The 24,454-nt window shown below is 40.8% G+C and overlaps 1 protein-coding gene and 1 pseudogene across 1 annotated transcript; one reads left to right on the top strand and one right to left on the bottom strand.

The window, feature by feature from the left end:
- Positions 1-5,961: 5,961 nt before the first annotated feature.
- On the bottom strand, positions 5,962-11,882 carry LOC135706705 (uncharacterized; annotated as a pseudogene).
- A 2,798-nt stretch (positions 11,883-14,680) lies between these two features.
- LOC135706713 (dnaJ homolog subfamily B member 14-like) lies at positions 14,681-16,807 on the top strand. The gene is made up of 7 exons (XM_065228363.1): positions 14,681-14,836; positions 14,916-15,092; positions 15,172-15,346; positions 15,407-15,806; positions 15,877-15,992; positions 16,054-16,217; positions 16,381-16,807. The coding sequence occupies exons 2-7, from the start codon at positions 14,966-14,968 to the stop codon at positions 16,491-16,493; spliced, it is 1,095 nt and encodes a 364-aa protein (XP_065084435.1). The 5' UTR covers positions 14,681-14,836; positions 14,916-14,965; the 3' UTR covers positions 16,494-16,807.
- The last annotated feature ends 7,647 nt before the right edge of the window (positions 16,808-24,454 follow it).

Genomic DNA, 24,454 nt, shown 5'->3' with positions numbered 1-24,454 from the left:
GTTATCTGTCAAACTTTCATAGCGAATCAAAACAAACATAGTGTAGTAATAGAATTTCAACTAGAATAGGGTACGTTAATCGTTTGCTTGGGACCAATAGGCTACTAAAGTGGTGAGCCAATTTAAAATCGTTAGTTTCGTATTGATTGTTGATAATACCTTCCCGTGTAATATCATCCTCTCGCTGAATAAAATAATCATGTATCCACACTACTCTCGCTCCTTCCAGCTTTTTGTTTTGCAATGCACAAATACTAATTCCGATATTTACAATGCACATCTTCAACGGACTGATGATACACGTACACTTAACTTGCTCGAAGCCACGATAGGTTCATTTGCTCCATACCAAAACTAATCACAGAAAATTTTCACTCTCGCATTCCCTACATCCAAAATTTAGTGCTCAGAAAACGAAGCTCTTTCAGATGATACATAAAAACCGATATATTTTTCAAAATTAAAGAACCCAATTGTGAACAAAACTTTGGAAACCCTTTTCTCGTGTCTCAAGGCTCTCCTACGCAAACTAACACCATCTTTGGGTTGGGGAAAGTTTCCCCTATCCGATGATGTTGGTAATTTGCGTTCGATTGTCGAGGAAAGAATAATCAACGTTTTGTTTATCAAAGTTGATAGTACATTTTCAAGAGTTGGTCTACAGTATATTGAATCGGTTCTGCTTTTTGATAGATCGTAATTCTATCCGCCAGACTATAAATATAGCGACTATACCATAGAGGTAACTCTAAGACCACTGGGTCCCGAAGAAAATCATTATTATTTTTGGCTCACTCAGCCACGCATGCTAACACTACCATCAGATAGGGGAAATTTTTCCCTACCTGCTAGTGGTGTTAGTAAGCGTGTGCGAGCTACCAGTTACGCCAAATCGACGATCAAATGTATTGTTTACAAAAGCTGATACGTCCCTTTGAAAAAGTAGTCGAGATTTAGTACCTTTTTTTGCTCTTCCTACATTTTTACCAACAATCAATACGAAACTATCGATTTGAAATTGGCTCACTACTTGACTAGCCTATTGGTCCCAAGCAAACGATTAAAGCATAGAGGTAACTCTAAGACCACTGGGTCCCGAAGAAAATCATTATTATTTTTGGCTCACTCAGTACCAGAACAACGGTCCCAAGCAGTCCCAAGCTATTTCACTCACCCCTGCATGTTCTGCATGAATCCACACACCCCTGATGTTATCTGTCAAACTTTCATAGCGAATCAAAACAAACATAGTGTAGTAATAGAATTTCAACTAGAATAGGGTACGTTAATCGTTTGCTTGGGACCAATAGCCCAACAAACATTGAATGTTTAATAAGAGCTTATTCAGGCAAAAATTGGCTTCTTTAGCTAAAAAATTGCTTATTCAGCTGTTAATCAACTCAAATTGTTTGTTGGGAGGCTACTAAAGTGGTGAGCCAATTTAAAATCGTTAGTTTCGTATTGATTGTTGATTAAAGTATCCCATTCTTGTCAGAATTCTAGTACTACACTATGTTTGTTTTGATTCGCTATGAAAGTTTGACAGATAAAATGAGGGGTTAGTGGATTTTTCCTATGTTTCGAGGGGTGAATCGATTAGCTTGGGACTGAAGATAGTACCAGAGCTGAGCCAAAAAGTTGAGCACGTTTCTTCGGGACCTACTAGTCTTAGAGTTACCTATATGCTTTTACCATAGAGGTAACTCTAAGACCACTGGGTCCCGAAGAAAATCATTATTATTTTTGGCTCACTCAGTACCAGAACAACGGTACAGTCCCAACACTATTCCGGTACACGTCCCAAGCTATTTCACTCACCCCTGCATGTTCTGCATGAATCCACACACCCCTGATGTTATCTGTCAAACTTTCATAGCGAATCAAAACAAACATAGTGTAGTAATAGAATTTCATCTAGAATAGGGTACGTTAATCGTTTGCTTGGGACCAATAGGCTACTAAAGTGGTGAGCCAATTTAAAATCGTTAGTTTCGTATTGATTGTTGCTTTTACTCTCTCTATCTATCTTTCTCACTCTAGATATATTGCTGCCTGCACTGCTCTCATTCCCTACACCGAGGTGAATTTCCATATACCTTTTATGTGTGAAACCACATATTTTTTTGCAATTAGACCTCACAAATAAACAATATGTTTGGGGAACATAAAAAATATTTAGTTTCCCACAAATAAAATCAATGTTCTAAAAGAAATGAATTTCATATGTTTTGCAAATAAAATTTATGTGTGAGATTTATAATATTTATTTCTCGGTAGAACATGAAGATTATGTGTCTAAGTCAATCACACAAATAAAATCAATGTTCCAAAAGAAATGAATTTCATTTGTTTTGCAAATAAAATTTGGGTGTGAGATTTATAACATTTATGTCTCGGTAGAACATAATGATTATGTGTCTAATTCAAATGAAAGTCATGGTTCAAACAATAATGTTTACGTGTCAAGTACATATACTGTATATGTGCTAAAAATATTATTTCCAGGGTTTCAGGCCTCGGTTTAGGCAAGGGCATTGGCGAAGCGTAGAGGAATATAGGGCAAGACGGACATAATCTCTAAACCACAGCGTTTTATAGTTAATTTGATAGAAATGTATATAAATCACTTCGCTAGTAAGTTCTCATACAGCATTACACATATTTCTACCAAATTAACTCTATGGTTTAGAGACGATATCCGGCTTGCCCCATATGGTCATCTTGCCCCACATTAACTTATCTTATGGTATTCTATGTTTACATATCTAGAAACTCATTAACATTAAGATACTTTTAATAACGTGCTACATTATTATTATTATTATTTGAACATAGAATAACATAACCCAACAAACAATCGTCTATTGAAGAAACGACTTCATAGCCATTTTATTCAACTGCATGCTGAATAGTACTTGTACTATTTTTAATAACAACTTCTGTTCCGGCTTTGTTAACACAAATCTGGAGAATTTATTCAACCACAACATTGAACTACTTTGGTATTGTATAAGGTATGTCGAGAAGCTTTTATTCGACTTATATGAGTTGTAACAGAGTTCATACGATAATTTTTTTGATTATTCAGCGTTTATTAGACATCACTGCTTCCTTTTTAAACAGTGATGCTCTGTATATGCTTGATTCTCATGTGAAGTAACGTTTAATTAGACATTATTATACATTTATTAAACGATTATTCAACTGTGGGAAAATTAACCCGAAAATAAGAGGGGCGGGGACAGACAGGGAAGGAAGGTTGTGTTTCTTAAGTGTAATTGTATCCATTATTTCTGACGTTGCTCGCACCACACAGATATTAGAAAATTTATAAATACTTATACATGTCGTTGTATGGGATTCGAACCATGTTCCTTCCGATCACCAGCCGCTTGCCTTGTCATCTGAGCTATCCTAGAATTCGTCATATGGGCAACTCAATAATCAATAAAAGCTTGCATGAAAGTGAATACCTATCAGCACTCCCGATCGCAACTCTAGCTCCTTCAAGGCCCTGTGGGAATGATTAATTCATTCATCGTTGTTTAACATGAGACCAATGTTACCTCTTCACCACTCCAATCCCAAGGAAGGTTATTTTTTGAACTAGATAAATGCATTCATTATCGTGAGTCATGTGATCGATGATTACTATTTAAATTAATTAGATGTAGAACACAAATAAAAAAAAAGGGTTAAGCTTGGGATTCAACTCACGACCTTCTAATTGGAAAGCGGAAACGGTAACCACTACTCTACTGTTTTCGCCTTGTTGTTATATTGAATCAGTGTTGTCGAATAATGAATCTAATACGTCGTTTGTAAAGCATTTACAAATCATGTGATTACAACATGGACGCATAGTGGTAATAATAGCTATTATGCTGACTGTATTCACCTTTATTCAGCAATATTGTAAAGTAATGCAATGAAATCTAATAAAGGAGCTGGAGAACATTTATAAGACGTCTAATAAAGCATGTTATTAAATCAATTGAAAACAGTCGAATTAAAGTGTCAATGTATGTACAAATTACATTTATTCAGTTTGTTATTAGATCAAACTTCTGGCGTTGAATTGGGAAGACATTTAACACTTTTACAGCTTTTAATAAGTAAATTAATCAGATCAGAGCAAACAGTTGAATAAATGTGCATCTATGGATCTCAATGAGCTTTTTCAGCACATAATTCGTCAACTCTTTTTATTCAGCTTTGTACACTGTTATACAGCATTTATTCAATATATATGCTTATTTGTGACTCTGAATTGTTTGTTGGGTGGTATAAGAGCTATTTTTTTCACCTTTATACAGCAATATTGTAAAGCAATGCAATGAAATCTAATAATGGAGCTAGAAAACATTTATTAGACGTTTAATAAAGCATTTTATTCAATCAATTGAAAACAGTCGAATTAAAGCGACAATGTATGTGCAAATTACACTTATTCAGTTTGTTATTAGATCAAACTTTTGGTTCTGAATAAGGAGGACAGTCAACGTTTATAAAGCTTTTAATAAGGAAATTAATCATATCAGAGCCACTGACGTTCATCACAGTATGAAAAGAGGGCAGTTGATTAAAAGCCGTATCTCCCTTAATTCCTGTTTCGGAAGGTCTTTGCAGATTTACATCTTCTTCATAATTGTGTATGGTTCTACGAAACGTATCGTACTCTTCTACATCAACCCGACATTCTGCGCGTGATCTTCGACAAAAGCGACAATAACATTGAATGATAGAAAATTTAGCATTTGATGTAGACCTAAGTTGTCTCCCTGCAGTATCACAAGGATAAACCTTACTTTTATCTGCTTTCCATCGATTTCGAACGTAATTCCTCGTTCCTCTATCTCCCTGAAACGTTGAATAATATTCTTAAGTAACATGTTTAAACCTATTTCATTAATGTCAACTTTTTTCATCATACAAGCTACAAAAATATTGTTGAGTTTAGAACTGTATTGCTCAGGAATAGTTGGACAACTGTAATATGACCCACAAACAACATGTTTCTTATTATGCGCACTCAAAGGGTCGTTGATTTCAAAGTCATCAGAATAGTACGATAATGGCAATAATATATCATTGGGATACTGTTGTTTTACATTTGTCCATAGCTGGCCGTTAACAATGCTACTTATTACACTGGACTTTTCGAGCTGTTTAGTGTTTTCTATGGTTAACTTGAGAATATCTCCGGTACTAAAATATGACTTAAGCTGAAATTGAATATCCATGATTACAAGATTATCTTTCTTCTCATCAATTGCCTCATCAATTTCTATGCCTGCTACTGTGTTTTCTCCTTCTACTCTAATTGATAACGGTAAACGAAAAATATTCAGTTCTTCCAAATATTTAAAAAATTTGTAATCTGTTTCAATAAAATCAAATGGATTCTGCAGCTTTTGAATGTACTTATTTAGTTTATAATCAATTTGAGGGTCACTGGTTTTAGATGGTAATAATCCTTCGATCTTTTCAGCAATCGTGCAATTCAGTTTTTTAATTTTCTTCTGTACATGTTGAATATCATTTCGTGTCAAATTCGTTTCACTGTGTAGCTCTAATGTGAACTCTAAAGCTGCTTGCTCTATATCTCTGATGTTTGCGGAATATGATGCAATGGGTGTGTTATCCTCCTGTGCTTCAGCTTGTAAACAAGAATTTAAATTATCTGTAGTCTCTGTACCAACGAAAACTTGTTCTGTCCTGCGTCCATCAACATCAAAAGGAGTTGATAATTTCTCACAAGAAGTTTGCGAATGATGAGCAAAATGTCTTAATGCATGTCTTTTGAATACATACCAATTGGAAAGTATTTGACAACATCGTTGAAAGGTGCATTTATATCGATAGTTCCTTGGGACCTTGTGGATATTGGTGAGATGATCAAAATACGGGTAAACAGACATAGCATTCACTATGCAACCTTCGATCATGCAGGTGAACATATTATTGTATTTTTGGTAAGAATCGTTTGAGGTTGTTGATTGATTCATATTGCTCTGGTACTACCAAATCATATACATAAGAACAAATAAAGTTCCATACCAGTCGACAAATTCTGGAATACTCCAATCCGAAAATCGTGCTGAGTTTCACCAGAACATCAATCGCCCTTTCTGCTGTTTCTAGCTTATACACTATCGATTTATAATGCACTTCGTATCCGCCACTTAATGATGTTATGTCTTTGCCTCTGAATACCAGCTTTGGGATGGTGTAGAAACCTAATGACTCGTAAGATGAATTAAAGTCGTTGATTTTTTGTACCGCTTGACCATTCGTTTCCGCAAAAAAAAATAATATCTTCCTGAGCTGACAAAATGGATGGCTTGAATGTTTTAGTCACTTTAGTGGGTTTCAGGACGTTATTCAGCAGGATCAAAACAGCTGAGATAATTGTATCTAAAATATGAAAAAATATGTATTTATTTATGCTATAATTACGTACGAATATTAACGAATTACGTACTTTTATCAGCTCCAGGTGTTTTTATAAATCCAAGAAGATTGATTGATAGTTCGTCTTTGTAAGGTTTATCAAGGTACTCGATGATCTTCGGTAGAAATTGATCCCATTTGTTGATGCCTTTGTCGTTTCCCAATTTCAATAATTTGAAATCAATGTCTATCTGTTTAGAGGATAAAATACAATCATTAAGTTACTGACATATGGTAGGGGAAATGGCTTTAATGTTGGCCTATGGATCTAAGATTGGGCCCATTGCTAAAACTCTGCTATTTATCAATGTTATCAAGATGAACGCGTCATTGTGACGGTACTAATGTATATAATCAATAGCGACCAATATTGAAAATTTAGTCGATTGCTGAATTTATGTATGGGCCCAAGTTAGGGGTATTTAGGCTGACATTTCATCCATTTCCCCTATATGAGTGATTTATGGTCTTTCACTTTTCTGCAAATCATGCGTTTAGGATTTTTTTGTTGACCTGCACCAGTGTGTTTTTTAAACAGATTAGAGTGCTAAGCATAAGCAAAGTGACGACAATGTCACAGCGATTATTTTTAGATTACATCAGGCATAACATTTGATAACGGCACAAAAGCATTTGTAAACAAACTTTCTAAGGCCCTTTACACGTGAACCAAAGTACGCCCACGCAAACCAACAACATCATCGGATAGGGGCAACAACCTTGTCATTACATATTTTTAAATATATTTGTTTTTGTTTTGTGTTCGTTTTTTTACTTTTAATGGATTAACTTATTTATTTAAAAATATCATGCAGAAGAAAGAAAGAAAATTTAGTAAATAATGTATAATACACTATTCAGGGCAAAATTTTACTCATTTAATGGGTAGTCCCAGTTTCCCTCGAAAATGCTTACTTTGTAGTCATTATTGGGTATTTTGCGGTTACCATGTACTGCTTGAGGCAGTGCCGATGATTTCAAGCTGAACACTGCATTAGGTCCTAAGTAACATTGACAGATTCTCTTCGTCGACTTTCTCATTGTATCCCCACGGACATCTTAAGACATTCCCAGGTATTTTCAGCACACATATCGATAAAAAAAAGCTTTCATCTAGCATCTACTACGACAAACACAACAAGAAACGGTTATGTGCTCATGTTATTAACTAAAGAGAAAGTCGACGAAGAAAATCGATCAATGTTACTTAGGACCTAATGCAATGTTCAGCTTGATTTGTTTTGAATTTATTCGACGTTGCGAAAAGGCTTAGCAAAGGGCATACCATATATGATGACAAACACAATGGCTTAACAAAAAGGGCCTATCCATTGAAAGATTCACAAAAAGGCTTATTAATTTATGAAATTAAAATCGACAGTGAGCATTCATAAGGGCGTATACGCGATGATCGATTCTCTTCATCGATTTTCTCTTTTGTTAATAACTCGCTAGATTTAACATTTGTCGGTGCGTTTGCTGTTGCTTTTGATAGTCAATGCAACCTGTTACAACTCTACATTGAACAAATTCTACAAAATTGTTTCGCTTAGCTGTAGCAATGCAAAGAGAAAATCGATGAAGAGAATCGATCATCGCTTATACGCCCTTATGCATGCTCACTGTCGAAATGTTATTGATTTTCATATATTTTTGAAAGCTTTTCGCATATTTTGGATGTTGTATACTGAGATACTGTTACTATTGTTATTGTGAATGCCTAAAATATTTCAATTTTCTTAAATAGGAATTGAATACTGCCGGAAAAATTTAAAATTCATTTTCTGGTTTGATTACGTTTTGGATATAGGCCCATTTCAAATGTTACTCTAGAAATGGAACACAGCCTTAACATTTCGAAAACAGTAAATAAAAACATGCTACAAAACGTTTGGATAAAGACAGATTACACCAAGGATTACACAGCTGAAGGATAATAATAGAGCATAAGTTAGTACATAACAAAGATTCTGATGACCCATTGCTGAAGAGTGATCAGTATTAACTTACAGTCACTAGGTCCTCCTTGAATAAAATCAGGAAGAAGACTTCATCTGAATCACCGGTATGAAGGTAAGTATTTATCGTACTACATTGGAATGTTTGATCGCTGACCTTCAATTTTCTACCACAGCAATCAACCACTTCACACGAATGTCCTAGAATATTAAATATGATAGCATCAGAGGATTCTCGGAACGGCTGATATTAAAGGGACATATTCTCCACGGGGACCGCTACACTTGATTTGCTTTGAAAGCTGATGGATTTACGACAAACCAAGTTCATAAACCGAAGAGTCACCATCCACATAGCAGGGAGTTTTTTTTTTAAATTACCTATAGGGGTAAGAGGGGCATAGTGAACAGGTGGGGCGTAGTGAGCATCCCGTGCACCAGCTTGGACTTCCAGCCGTTCGGAACAAATTTATTGGTAGTAGGATCAATATCAATGATATTGAACCTTACCAGTTGATTTGTTTCATGCAGCTAGATATCCAGGGCCAAACTGTGGGATGCTCACTATGCCCTCCTCCCCCTAGTATCTCAACAAAGGAGGAGGTGGATGAATACAAGATCGTAGTTTTTGAATTTTGGAATAATTGGAAGCTGGATGAGCCGTGGAGTGCGCAAAATTATGTTGCAATTTAGTGATCTAAGTACGGTGGGTAAAAGTCTTCCCATCAGGTTTCCGGAGAACTTTGAGATTAGGGCGTAATTGCTTTTGTAAACAAACAGGTCAATCATCGATTTCTCGCTAATTAAAGTTCAATCTCGAAAATTAGCAACACAAACAGGTAGATGAATGATTCTTCTATCATTTGGTATAGTTTGTTTGCGATATTGAGGTTTTATTCGCGAGCAATCGGCAATTGACGTGTTTGTTTACAAAAGCAATTACGACCAAATCTCAAAGTTCTCTGGGTTTATCTGCTGCCTTTCAACTATTTAAGCTGATTTTTCTTCAGAATTTCGTTCAGGCCGAGTGTACACATACAATTATCTTGAATAGTTAAAAGGTTGTAGAGAATTCGGGGTGGGTGATTCGTATCACCCACCGTAGTATTCAAGAGATTCCTGTAGGTCAAAATAAATTGATTGCAAAGGCCTGTATAAATGGTTTGATAGGTTGAATCGACCTTTAAACATTCGGGGTTTATCAGTGAAAATTGTGCCTTGATTGGTCAAGTCTGTATGAAGATTTAGCAATTAAAACGCTTCTAATTTGACTACCATTTTTTCAACCTTTTTTCTTAAAAAAACGATGAACCAAACTTACTAAATTTTTTATAGCTTTTAGTCAAAACACTATTCTTTCAGATCTCGCTAAATTTACTAAAATCCATTCACGACTGAGAACTACCAGCATTTTAAAAAAATATGGAGATACTACAAATTCATTGTGTGTACTTTAATATTGCCAGTACTTTGATCAACTGTCAAATCACGAGGAAAATATCTCAACCGAATCAATTCTGGCGTGATCTTTCAAAACGATCTATGAACCATTCATCGTTTCATCATCCATATTCCTCTTGAATCAGGGAAACATGAGAGCTTGACATGTATATTTTTTATATTAGGGGTAAGAGGGGCATAGTGAACAGGTGCGGCATAGTGAGCATCCCGTGCATCAGCTTGGACTTCCGGCCGTTCGGGACAAATTGGTTCGTGGTAGGATCAATATCATGATATTGAACCTACTACCAGTTGATTTGTTTCATGCAGCTGGAGATCCAGAGCCAAACTGCGGGATGCTCACTTTGCCCTACCTGTTCACTATGCCCCTTCTCCCCCTACCTACAATACTAATCCACTTAATATTTAGAAAAACTTACGACTGAATTTTTTTTTTTTTCTATTTTATGCGTGATAATCTAACGTTGAAAGTACTGCGCACTATTCGCACAATCATGTGCTCTACTTCTCTACTATATTTTTTAAAATGATTTTTAAATATGAATAAACGAATTTTGCTTTACTTACGATCTGGTATCCATGCTTGCCAGAATAATGGCGATGTCTTGTGAGAACTTCTTCGACGATTTTTGATTTCAATAAGTGGGGTTTCCTGATATCAAAAGACACAATCCACTTGTCCAGAACTGTGCTCCACGGACAAGAATTCTGTTCTAGCCACAGTATCGCTTCTTCTGCCACCGGATCTTTAGGAACGAATGGGTCAACCTTTGATTTTTTCCCATGCAAATGTTCTTCTTCCTTAAACGCGCGTTTGATCAATTTTTGTTTTAAGTTTGTAATTCTATTGAATAATTTTCCGCCATGGTTCTTTCTCTTTCCACTTCTTGCTACAAAATACGTATCCTGAAAATCAAAAGATTGAGGTTAAAATTTTAATGTTTGTATAATTGTGCAATGTAGTGCATACCAATGTCTCGTGTCTGAATTGAGCAACAATTGCTTCACCGTAGTCACGAAGACTCTCCTCTTTCAAGGAAGTTCCCAGGCTAATGTGATAATCGGCGATAACTCCAACCAGCTCCCGCTGACTTTCTTTTGATAAAAGACCTCGCTGGCCTCGCTTCAAAATTTCCTTCCCTGTTATTGTTGTGTTCAGCAAATCAACAAGAGTTTTTACACAAAATCTCTTGACTACCTTGATTTGGACACTCGGAGCAATTTTGTCGGAAGCATCTACAGGCTCTGGTGGGTTCTTGAATAGTGGTTTTATGCCGTCACTGACGTCCGTGGGTTGATTATTTCCGCGTGGAGGCGTGTTCTCCTCCTGCGCGTCATCCTCCTGTCCGTCTTCCTCCTGCACGTCCTCCTCCTGCGCGTCGTCCTCCTGCGCGTCGTCCTCCTGCGCGTCGTCCTCCTGCGCGTCGTCCTCCTGCGCGTCGTCCTCCTGCGCGTCGTCCTCCTGCGCGTCGTCCTCCTGCGCGTCGTCCTCCTGCGCGTCGTCCTCCTGCGCGTCGTCCTCCTGCGCGTCGTCCTCCTGCGCGTCGTCCTCCTGCGCGTCGTCCTCCTGCGCGTCGTCCTCCTGCGCGTCGTCCTCCTGCGCGTCGTCCTCCTGCGCGTCGTCCTCCTGCGTGTACTCCTCCTGGACGTACACCTCGTCAAAGGTGAAAAGGCCGCATCCCTGCGTAAAATTCAAAAAATGTTATTTCGCACAAATTAAATATTATTGCGCCTACTCACGTTTGCCTTGCGCCATTCAGTTAGGCGACGGAAGATTTCGTTTATATTCCACTCTGTTTCCTCCGATTGTAAAGATTCTCCAAGCTCGTCGCGGGAAATGTTGATTAACGTGTCTTCCGTGAACTTTTTCGCTGAAAACAATCAAAAATAATAGTTTGATGGTAAGCAGTTAAAAATAAATAATTATTTACCTTTGAAAATGTTCAGAAGTTCTGCTGGAAGATCGAGCAGATATAGCACAATTTCAGTGAATTTATTTGCTGACGCCATTGCTTGTGTGCACTGAACTGAATAGCTCAAACATCAAAATTATATGTGTATACACATAATCTTCAACTATAAGATGCGAACCATAATTTTTATGGCAGCAAACACATAAATAAAATTTGTCACGCATATACGTGTTATAGGTTAGCTTATAGTAGCTAAGGGGTTTATAATGATGTTTATATTTACGCACATAAAAATAATGTTTTGCATATCTTATAAAAAGTATATGTACCAGCCAAATAAACTTTAAGTTTAGAATTTTATTAGTGTACAGTTTCCACCGGTTGATATAATACCACAGACAGGCATACAAATTAGTACCGTTGTACCACAAACGAAGTGACAGACGACTAACTGGCGAAGAAATCCATTTAAATAATGTGGTTCACTGTAATAGAATTTTCTTGGAAGCTTGTGCCATTATCCACCAGATGGGTTAGTTTTTTTGTTTTGATTTGAACAAAGTTGATTTTTCGTGTACAATGATTCTTTGACAGTGTGCAAAGAGTGCGTATCATTTTGTCATTTTTTATGCATTCCGGTTTTGAGTAGAGTGAAAGAGATAGAACCAAAACATTCTAGTACATTTGGTGAAAATGCTAGTTCAATCTAGTAGTAGTGTTGCCATGTGGTACAATCCAGTAGTAGTGGTGTTGCCATGTGGTACACTGAAAAAATGCAATAGCAGGTTAGTCACCAAAGTTTTCGAGCCGCTCCGTCTGTCACTTCGTTTGTGGTTGTACTTCTTTAAGTCTAGTATCATAGAGGTAACTCTAAGACTAGAAGGTCCCGCAGAAACGTGTTCAACTTTTTGGCACAGCTCTGGTACTCTCTTCGGTCCCAAGCTAATCGATTCACCCCTCGAAACATAGGAAAAACCAATAACCCCTCATTTTATCTGTCAAACTTTCATAGCGAATCAAAACAAACATTGCGTAGTACTAGAATTTCGAATAGAATAGGGTACGTTAATCGTTTGCTTGGGACCAATAGGCTACTAAAGTGGTGAGCCAATTTAAAATCATTAGTTTCGTATTGATTGTTGCTAGTATCTTTAACGTACAATTTGTGGTACTAGCTTAAAGCAGTACAACCATAGAGCTAACTCTAAGACTAGAAGGTCCCGAAATAACGTGCTCAACTTTTTGGCTCAGCTCTGGTACTCTCTTCGGTCCCAAGCTAATCGATTCACCCCTTGAAACAGAGGAAAAACCAATAACCCCTCATTTTATCTGTCAAACTTTCATAGCGAATCAAAACAAACATTGCGTAGAACTAGAATTTCGACTAGAATGGGGTACTTTAATCGTTTGCTTGGGACCAATAGGCTAGTCAAGTAGTGAGCCAATTTAAAATCGTTAGTTTCGTATTGATTGTTGGTACAACCATAGAGGTAACTCTAAGACCACTGGGTCCCGAAGAAAATCATTATTATTTTTGGCTCACTCAGTACCAGAACAACGGTCCCAAGCAGTCCCAAGCTATTTCACTCACCCCTGCATGTTCTGCATGAATCCACACACCCCTGATGTTATCTGTCAAACTTTCATAGCGAATCAAAACAAACATAGTGTAGTAATAGAATTTCAACTAGAATAGGGTACGTTAATCGTTTGCTTGGGACCAATAGGCTACTAAAGTGGTGAGCCAATTTAAAATCGTTAGTTTCGTATTGATTGTTGGTTACCATAGAGGTAACTCTAAGACCACTGGGTCCCGAAGAAAATCATTATTATTTTTGGCTCACTCAGTACCAGAACAACGGTCCCAAGCAGTCCCAAGCTATTTCACTCACCCCTGCATGTTCTGCATGAATCCACACACCCCTGATGTTATCTGTCAAACTTTCATAGCGAATCAAAACAAACATAGTGTAGTAATAGAATTTCAACTAGAATAGGGAACGTTAATCGTTTGCTTGGGACCAATAGGCTACTAAAGTGGTGAGCCAATTTAAAATCGTTAGTTTCGTATTGATTGTTGGTTAAGCTCTCTTTTATGGTTAGTCAAGTAGTGAGCCAATTCAAAATCGTTAGTTTCGTATTGATTGTTGGTACAACGGTAGTACAACAGTGAACTTTGTATGTCTGTACAAGGTATAAGCATAGAGGTAACTCTAAGACTAGAAGGTCCCGAAATAACGTGCTCAACTTTTTGGCTCAGCTCTGGTACTATCTTCGGTCCCAAGCTAATCGATTCACCCCTCGAAACATAGGAAAAACCAATAACCCCTCATTTTATCTGTCAAACTTTCATAGCGAATCAAAACAAACATTGCGTAGTACTAGAATTTCGATTAGAATGGGGTACGTTAATCGTTTGCTTGGGACCAATAGGCTAGTCAAGTAGTGAGCCAATTTAAAATCGTCAGTTTCGTATTGATTGTTGGTATAAGTTTGTCTGTGGTATAAGCATGTATAAGCCATAGTCTGTACGGGGTTAGTGGATTTTCGAGGGGTGACGACTCACTCATTTTTCGCCGTGTATGCAATAACAACTCAGTGTTACACACGTTACTTTTCCGTCGAAACGTACAATTTCAAGCTCAGTGGGCAGTCGACTCGAGTGTCGTTTCGTTCGTCGATGACGTTTAGCTGGGTGATTTGACGTGTGTTTTTATCTGGGGGGGGATGTGCTGTCAAATCAGCCTACTGATCATCTTGTATGAAACTGGTTCCAAACGTAAACAAACGCTGTAGGTTTCTTATGGCTTGTTTACGTTTGGAACCAGTTATGCGAGGTAGGCGACGATTGTTCGTATTTGACAGCCACCTCCCCCCCTTGGTTTTTATTCCTTTGCTCCCGTTCTAGAAAAGTGAAAAATATTTTTATCGTCCGTAAAATAATGGAATAAGTCGGAGTTTTTCCTTGTTCCCGTCTAGTTTGACCATCGAAAAGCTAGTGAATCTGCTGAGTCCCCGAGAACCAGGCAGAATAATTGGTATTTCAAACGGGTAAGAAAGACGGCCTGGGAAAATTTTCTTCGATTTTCATGATTAATTTCACCTGCTCCCCCTTATCTTGCTTGGCCAGGAACGCGTGAGAGCAAAGGATAAAAATAAACCCATCGCACCGCAACAACGATGAACAGTGAAGCGGCCGTCCAGTGCGTGGTGAGGGCAGTGTCCTACCTGTCCGAGGGTAAGATCGAAAAGGCGGAAAAGCTACTCACCAAATCGCTTGGTCTACATCCAACGAAACAGGCCGAAGGTAAGCGAACGGGGGTTGATAAAGAGATCGTTCTATTACGTTGATGCGTAATAGTAATCAATATTCATTGTCTGTGTAGAGCTTTTGGAGAAGATTAGAAGCGGAGCTTATACTAAGCGTGCCTCGTCCGGGAATGCGTCGGACGATGGCCTGCGGCAACGACCGGCTGCTGGATCGAGTACGGCAAAGGCAGACTCGGGTTCCGAAGCGGACTACACTCCGGAACAGTTGGAAGCGGTGAAACGGATCAAGAAGTAGGTCGAGGCTGTTCTGTTGTTTTGTGTTGGAATATTGATTGGGTTTCGATTTTGTAGATGCAAAGATTACTACGAAGTGCTGGGAATTACGAAAGAATCTCCCGATACGGACATCAAGAAGGCTTACAAAAAGCTGGCCCTGCAGTTGCATCCGGATAAAAACAAAGCACCAGGATCGGCGGAAGCTTTCAAGGCAATCGGCAACGCTGTGGCCATATTGACCGATGCCGAGAAACGAAAATCGTACGATCTTTACGGTGCAGATGAGCAACATCAGACAACGGCTCGTAGAAGCCGTGCCCAATATGAATACGCTTACTCGCGAGGCTTCGAGACGGAGTTTACGGCCGAGGAGCTGTTCAACATGTTCTTCGGAGGAAATATTCCCACTCAGCATGTCTACATGCGACAGCGACGGTTTCATCGCGCCGAACATCACCACCAGCAGAACAGGGAGGTAAAGTTGACTTGAAAAATGGGCATCAAGATAGCGGAATTTATTGATTTTTTTTATTGTTTGCTACTAGCCTCAGTCAGGTTATGCAGCGTTCATTAATCTGTTGCCGATAATACTCCTGATTGCTCTCTCGATGATGTCCTCGTTCTTCATTTCGGACCCTATCTACAGTTTGACTCCTAGCCAGTGAGTGTTCTCGGTTTGCCTTCACTTTATCGTCTAATTTTCCCCCACTTTTGTTTTCAAGGAAATACTCCGTCGCTCGCAAGACCAATCAGCTAAAGATTCCTTACTACGTGAAAGAGAACTTCCACTCGGAGTACCAGGGATCGGTCGGACGGCTGGAGGCATCCGTTGAGGAAGAGTACCTAAACAATTTGAAACATTCGTGCTATCGAGAACGAAACTATAGTAAGTGTTTCAAGCTTTTCGTGAACTTTGTATACTTTATCTGCGGTACTATTGGGAAGCTGCTGGTCATGCTGCTGCAAACCTCGTTGCAATTTTACTAAAAATTCTTGTTTTACTCTATTTCGTTTTTTTTTTCCCTTTTTTCAATTGCCGTACATCACAGAGGAAACCATGCTAATGAAGGCACGCAACTTTGGTGATCGCGATCTGTACTACAGAGCACAGCACATCAAAACGCCCTCGTGTGACAAGCTGAACAGCTTACACAACAACTAGTCTTGGGGCTTGTGGTCGTCGTTTGAGTCGTCGTTTTCTTCGAAATCTTTGTTAAATAGCAAATTGAGACAGGAGTCAGCAGCTAGTTTGCATTGCACGTTTTTAGGATTAGAAATCGTACAGCAACAAGAGAAGTGAAGAAAACGAATGCAAAGAGTTTTTCCTCCCGTGTGTCGTCGATTGCCTTCGTGTTGTTGGTGAATCGAATGTTTTCCCCCTGCCCATTTGAAGTTACTCCGGTCCCCCATTTGTCATCCTTCGAGAGCATTTTTCGTTTGTTAAAATTTCGGTTAAAGGGTTGTTATTTCTGTAAAGTGAAAAAAATAATGAGGATACAGTCTAAGTCACGTCTAGAAACGTAGCGGAAAAAGTCTTATTTTATTTATCTCAATTTAAACAAATAAAAATTACAAGATTTACACCGTGGCATTGCTTGGGGGAGGTGGAATAGGTAAAGAAAGTCCATCAGTTTTAAATTTAGAGTTAGGTACCAAAGAAAATGCTCAGGGAGAGGAACGTTTGGATAGAAAAGAAACAAATAATCGGAGTAGCAGCGAGATGCGAACTTCTTCTGTTGGGTGGAATGAATAGGCATGTCGTTGCTTAGCTTTAAATCGATTATTGATTAATCGATTACTTTTTCGTTCTTATCGACCCTAATTAATCGCAATAATCGATTACAATTTATTATTTATTTTTAATGTTTTGCATAACTTCGCTGCCTCTGGATAGTGGGTTTGACGGTGGTTCAGCAAGAATAATATGTAATTCATGTACAAATATTGTGAAATATGTTTTTAATCCTTTTAAGATTCTTGGTGGGTCACACCTTCGACCTGGTTGCAGCAACAGTGTCGCATGAACTAACAACAACTGCCTGCCTCTGAGGTCGGGGGGACCGGCAGCGCTCACTACACAAGACCCCGAAGTAACATCACTCACTAACAAGACCCCGAAGCTAACGACTATCCACACCTGTTAGTTGTGCCTCATTTAATGTGTCATCACTGTCACCCTTAGTTATTTTTACACTAACAAGTCAATACTTTTTACCTCTTGTTGCACAACGTTGCAAGCTTGAGCTTGAGCTTGATTGACCGCCCACGGTTGCTACTCTGTTATTGCCAGATCAGCTGTAATTACACAGAGAACCAATAGACGATGCTTGGGACTAGCGATCATCCTCAATGTGTAAAAACTGGTGATCTTAAATTAGGCAATAGCAGCGCCGGCGCGCCCGAACACAGGTCAAGAAAGGAGTGGGAAGGATTGTGTTGACATGACACTCGCTTTGATGGAAGCCGAGAACACCTCTGCACTTCCACGAGGAATCACTGGGATGTTGGATAAGAGGGTTGGGTTTGCAGCAGGGTTCGTTTTGGTAAACGATAAGCTGAATTGATGTCCTAACGATCATATAACGCGAAGGAGCTTGGGACTAAACCCACGGTTTTCTGCTCAGTAAGCAAAAACGTTTGCCACTAGGCAGACGAGCACCTTTTTAATCACCGAGTTGCTGTTATTACAGTGAGCGCTCAACTTCCGAGCTGAACAGATGTATTTTTGCTACAGTTCTGTGGAAGTCGAACACAAGCTAATTACCAGTGCCAACTGTGTTTTTTTTTCTCTTTCTGCGCATCGCTGAGCCGTTACGTGTCGCTGCGCGTCCAAACGACTTCGCGATGGGCCGTCGAGAAAACACCTTTCGCATAGATTTTGCGAACGTGCCGAAGAAACCGGACAATGCCAAAGTTCACAAATTCTGTGCGACCATATTGGGTCTGAAGCAAGGTGAAGTGCTACGGATTCAGAACAGCAGAACCCTCGGAGTTTCTTTCGTGAAAGTCGTCGACCTAGCGTTGGCGCAACGAATCTGTGAGGAACACGACAACAAACACGAAATTACGGTCGACTGGAAAAAATATCCGTTGAAAATCACTCTGGAGGAGGGAGCAGTGGAAGTGAGGCTCTACGATTTGTCCGAGGACGTGTCGGATCAAAAAATCACTGATTTTCTAGGAAGATACGGTGACGTAATCGCAATACGAGAACAACGATGCGGAACCGATATCGATTTCGCTGGCATTTCGACTGGCGTTCGTGTAGCAAAAATGACGGTGAAACGAAACATCGAGTCGTGGGTCACGATCGACGGCGAAGTGACGAATGTATCATATTTCGGGCAGCTACAAACATGCCGACACTGCCGCGAATACATGCACATCGGGGCTACTTGCGTGCAAAATAAAAAACTGCTCGTGCAAAAATCATACGCCGATGCCGCAAAGCAGACGCCGTCGCAAAAAACGAGTCCAGTCGACTATAGTGCGAACCAAACCAACACAAACTCAAACCAAACCGCTCCCATTGCGAACCTAACTAAAACGACCTCGAACCAAGCTTCCCGGCCTCGGTTCGAACCAATCTCGGCCAAAGCTGTTACCATGCCACCACCGAAACAAATTCCCCAGCGTCAACAACAGAAGCTGTTACCACCAGTTCTGACCGAACAGAATTTCCCCACGTTAGCCCCTACCTCGGCTTCGATTCCCCCATCGGACAGCGGGTCGTTGACTCCCTATACAAGTCAACAACCCCCCGCTAGCGGCGGAGTGGATCGCAAAACTGCTAGTGGTAAGTCCGATGGAAACGAAACAGATTCGTCTGTAGGGTCATCCAGCTCCAGAAGACATCTCCGCACTCGACCACCAGGCAAGAAGCCTCGCGTGGATGACGACTGCGACGACAAGCGAGATGGGAGTAACCAACCGTCCTAATGGCTGAGTTCTCCAGTTACAACCTCGCCACCATCAACATCAACAATATTACGAACGCAACGAAGATTGACGCTCTTCGAACCTTTTTACGAACACTGGAACTGGATATCGTTTTCCTCCAGGAGGTGGAGAATGAGCAACTCTCTATCCCTGGCTTCAACGTTATCTGCAATGTGGACCAAGCAAGGCGGGGAACGGCAATCGCGCTGAAAGACCACATACAATTCTCGCATGTGGAGAAGAGCCTGGATGGTCGTCTCATCGCTTTGAGGGTGCAAAACACGACGCTCTGCAACGTATATGCGCCATCGGGGACAGTTGTTCGTGCGGAAAGAGAAAGATTTTTCAACGGCACGATCGCGTACTACCTTCGGTACAACACTCAAAACGTCATCCTCGCTGGAGATTTTAACTGCGTGCTACGTCCGAGCGACTCAACGAGTTCCAACACAAGCCCGGCTCTCCAAGCGACCGTACGGCAGCTACAGCTTCACGATCTGTGGCTGAAATTGTACCCCACAACCCCCGCACCCACGTACATCACACACAATGCGGCATCCAGGCTCGACCGCATGTATGTCAGCGCTGGGCTTTGCGAGCATCTGCGGAGTGCTGCTACGCACGTATGCTTATTCACGGATCACAAAGCGCTAACAGCGCGCATTTGCCTTCCCCACCTTGGCCGCGAACAAGGACGCGGTTACTGGTCCCTCCGCCCTCACCTCTTAACCGCCGAGAACTTAGAGGAATTCCAAGTGCGATGGCAGTTTTGGACCCGCCAACGGAGAAATTTCCCCAGCTGGATGACATGGTGGCTCTCATGCGCGAAGCCAAAAATAAAATCTTTTTTCCGATGGAAGTCAAGTGAAGTTTTCAGGATTTTCAACGCAGAACAACAACGACTCTACGAGCAATTGCGACTCGCATATGATGGCTATTACCAGAATCCCACCATGCTGGTGACCATCAACCGCGTAAAAGCACAAATGCTCACGTTGCAGCGGCAATTTGCGCAAAACTTCATCCGCATCAACGAGACGTTTATAGCCGGCGAGAACATATCCACTTTCCAGTTGGGTGATAGACGACGTAAAAAAACAACCATAACAGGACTGCAGAACGAACGAGGAGAGCAAATACAAGGCTCTCTGGAGATCGAGCAACACATGTTTCGATGCTTCAGGGACCTGTATGCGGCGGAAGAGACGCGGCAGGTGGCGGAAGAAATGTTCGAAACTGAGAGAGCCGTACCCGAGAACGACGAAGCCAACGCAGCTCTAATGGCAGAGATCAGCATTGACGAGTTGAAAAACTCCATCCGAACGTCGCAAAAACGTAAATCACCGGGGATCAATGGTTTGCCGGTAGAGTTCTACCTACGAACTTTCGACGTCATCTATCGAGAGCTCTACTTCGTTATTAATGAAGCTATGACGAATGAGCTCCCATCTGAATTCGCCGATGGCACTATTGTGTTGGTTAAAAAGCGAGGTGGGGATGGGACAGCAAGAGCATACCGTCCGATCAGCCTGCTCAACGTCGATTTCAAAATCCTCTCCCGCGTGATGAAGGCCCGCCTGGAACGAGTACTGCGGATCCATCGAGTCCTGAGCGACTCTCAAAAATGCGCAAATACCGACCGTTCTATTTTCCAAGCTACACTCTCGCTCAAAGATCGTATTGCGCAGCTAATCGCGAGGAAGCAGAAGGGGAAGTTGATCTCGTTCGATCTTGACCACGCGTTCGATCGGGTCTCTCATGAGTTCCTGCATCGGACCTTGCTCTCTCTGGGCTTCGACCAGGGTTTCGTCTGTTGGCTCTCTCGAGTCGCTGCTGCCTCTTCATCACGGCTGCTAGTGAATGGGTGCCTCTCAGAGCCGTTCCGTATAGAACGGTCCGTACGTCAGGGAGACCCGATGTCGATGCTGCTGTTCGTGCTCTATCTTCATCCCCTCCTCACACGGGTGGAGCGTGTATGCGCTGGTGACCTTTGTGTTGCGTATGCTGATGACATCACGGTGATTGCCACCTCAAAACACACGATAGACCGTATTTGTCAGCTGTTTGGTAGCTTCGAGATCGTATCCGGGGCAAAGCTAAATCGACTGAAAACAGTGGCGATCGATGTTGGTTTTATCAATGGAAATCCACTGACGATACCAGGGCTGCAGGCAAAGGAGAATGTCAAGGTACTTGGCGTTATTTTCACCAACTCAGTGCGACTGATGGTTAAACTAAACTGGGACGCTTTAGTATCGAGGATCTCGCAACTCATATGGTTGCATAACATGCGCTCCCTTTCCCTGCAGCAGAAAGTGCTACTGCTGAACATCTTCATTACAGCGAAGGTGTGGTACCTCTCGTCTGTTATTCCACCGCAATGTGCTCACACGGCGAAGCTGACATCAACGATGGGGACTTTCCTTTTTCGTGGGCTACCCGCACGAGTCCCAATGCAGCAGTTGGCGCGCAGCAGAGAGCAGGGTGGATTGAAACTGCAACTGCCGGCGATCAAATGCAAAGCACTTCTAGTCAATCGTCACCTGCAGGAGATCGTTTCCCTTCCCTATTATCAGTCCCTTCTCGCCCAAAATATTCCTCCCCCCGCCGATCTTCCTTGCCTAAAACTTCTCTCACAGCAAATTCCCTTATTTCCACACCACATCCAACAAAACCCCTCCAGCGATCAAATCCATCGTTTCTACTTGGAACAAACTGAGCTACCCAGAGTGGAACGAAACCATCCAGGCATCAATTGGAAAAAGATCTGGATGAACATATCATCGAGAAGGCTATCGTCGAGCCAGCGTACTGATCTCTACCTGCTAGTGAACGAGAAGACGGAGCACCGTAGACTGATGAACGTCATCGGCCGTGCAAACGACCCAAACTGTCAGCACTGTGCGGTAGGAATCGAGACTTTGCAACATAAGTTTTGCGAATGCCCTCGAGTTGCTGCAGCTTGGGCACACATCCAGCGAAAATTGACGACGACGCTCGGCGGCTGGCAGAGGCTGAGCTTCGACGATCTTGTACGGCCAATCTTGGGTAACATGACAACAGCGAGAAGAAATCAAATTTTAAAAACGTTCATTAAGTACATCAACTTTGTCAATGTGAATATTAATAATAGAATAGATGTAGGCGAGCTAGATTTCATTTTGACTCTAGAAGATTGATATATTTTTAAATATCTTGAATATGTTATTTAAGACCTAAATAAACAATATTTTACAAAAAAAAAAAAAAAAAGTTATTACCATGCAGTCATATTAACAAATAAAACGATTGACGAATCTTGAATGTGGAAGAGCCTGAGATTAGACTCATGATGTTCTGCTCAGTAAGCAAAAACGGTTGCTCTAAGGCCACCGAGCCCCTCATATCACATAATACCTTTGCTCAAATTTTTGTATCCATTCAAACCCGGAACCAACGACAACAACGAGTTTCGCAAAATACATTTTTTTTTTTATCTAGTTCGTTTATTTGGGAGGCTCAATCGCGTTAGCTTTACGGAGCCGATAATTCATTGTTCACTGTGTGTAACAAAATTCACTTAATTCTATGTCTAGTAGGAGTTGGGCCGATTACTCGCGGCTTACTCGAGGTTAGAAGGGTACATTTTCGAAGGATAGGATCAGGGGAGGAGCTTGGGGTAGGGTTTCGTTGTCTCATCAGAGCGTTGTCGCCAGTATGAACGGTAGTGCTGTTCTAGCTTCGTCCGGAGTTCGACCGGCTATGGTGGGTGACCAGTGGGCGACGATGAGACTCATCGAGACGGGGGGACAAGACAGTGATGGAATTCTCACCAAAATATCATTTTCGCTTGCGATACGTTTTCTCTTGGGAACTTTCCCTCACTAGTTTCACACTCCAATATTTCCTGAGCGAACTTTCTGGGATGAGAGAATGAGATATCGCGAACTTTTTTAACTCGAATCACCAACGTGAGGATACGAAAAATATCAGATCATTTTTTCTCTCTATCTCTTTACACCACATTCGTTCTTGAAAATTGCACTGCACATTTCACAAGGGAAAGATTATAGACAGAAAGCTATCCCGAGTAAATCAATACAATCTCTAAAGACTGATAAGTCTGGTACCTGGCTGTCTACTGGCGCCTGTTGTTTAAAGTAGCCGTTATCAGGATGATGTGAACAGTTTTGTGCAACTGATTGATTGGTACATTGGTTTCTTGCAAAAAAAAAATGAATGAATCAGCACAAGTGTCAACGCGACATTAACGAGGAACGGGGAGGGTAGTGTAAGATTTTGTGACTAGCAATTTTTATATTAAAACCGTTCCTCAGGATAGGGGGTTGCGGAAGGAGGAGCGCCTAATGTATCCTCATTTTCACGAAATACAGTTAATGTATGGCTCCTCTCATCACTAGTGTTCGTAATATCGTTCCTGTAAGCTCTTATGCAATAATTATATGCAGGGGGATGGTTGGGAATATAGGTGGTGGTGAACTTTTTCACTGTGCTATTACCAGTGCTGTAAATTCTCAAAATCATTTGAACATTTTTGATGAAAATTAGAAAAGTAGCTATTCGCTATCAAAGGGGACCTCCTCCGAATGGGTGATATCAGTTGCTTAGTCATTTGACGAAGGCATGGATCATTCTCATTTGAGAAACGCTATATATCATTCGATTGAGTGTAACCTACACACAAACGGAGCTCTGGTCGACATTCCGGCGAAAAAGCTAAGCCAACCCGACACCAACCTGACTTCTATCAAACCCCAACCCGATGTTGACCCGACATGGACCCGACATAAACTCAAAATTGACCCGACATTAACACGACATTGGGTCGACATCGACCTTAAATTAGCCTTACATTGATCCGACATCGGGTCGACTTGTCTGTTCGGGACCATTTTCCTGGATTTCTTCCATACTCCACTGTCGTATATCAAATGATACTGAGTGACTCAATTGACAGTGACAATGAGCTTCGAATGAGAAAGGGGCTCTTCAAATTATGGTCATGTGAGAATTCGTTTACACAATTCTGTGAATGGTTGTAGTGGTTCATCTTCAATCGAATGCATTGAGAACTAAAACTATAAATAAATCCGGAAAACTTTGAGATTAGGGCGTAATTTCTTTTGTAAACACACACTTAATTCGCCGATTTCTCGTGAATTAAAGTTCAATCTAAAAAACTAA

The sequence above is a fragment of the Ochlerotatus camptorhynchus genome, unplaced genomic scaffold (assembly GCF_037179485.1).
Source record: "Ochlerotatus camptorhynchus isolate MF236.1 unplaced genomic scaffold, CSIRO-AGI_Acam_v1.1 ptg000289l, whole genome shotgun sequence".
NCBI lineage: Eukaryota > Metazoa > Arthropoda > Insecta > Diptera > Culicidae > Ochlerotatus > Ochlerotatus camptorhynchus.
This window is presented reverse-complemented; position numbering and strand designations above follow the sequence as displayed.

Excerpts from the sequence above, each read along its gene's own strand:
- LOC135706713 (XM_065228363.1), top strand. The coding sequence starts at position 14,966 with ATGAACAGTGAAGCGGCCGTCCAGTGCGTGGTGAGGGCAGTGTCCTAC. Across the intron at positions 15,347-15,406 it reads GCGGTGAAACGGATCAAGAA|ATGCAAAGATTACTACGAAG; the intron begins GTAGGTCGAGGC and ends TCGATTTTGTAG. Across the intron at positions 15,993-16,053 it reads TACAGTTTGACTCCTAGCCA|GAAATACTCCGTCGCTCGCA; the intron begins GTGAGTGTTCTC and ends TTTGTTTTCAAG.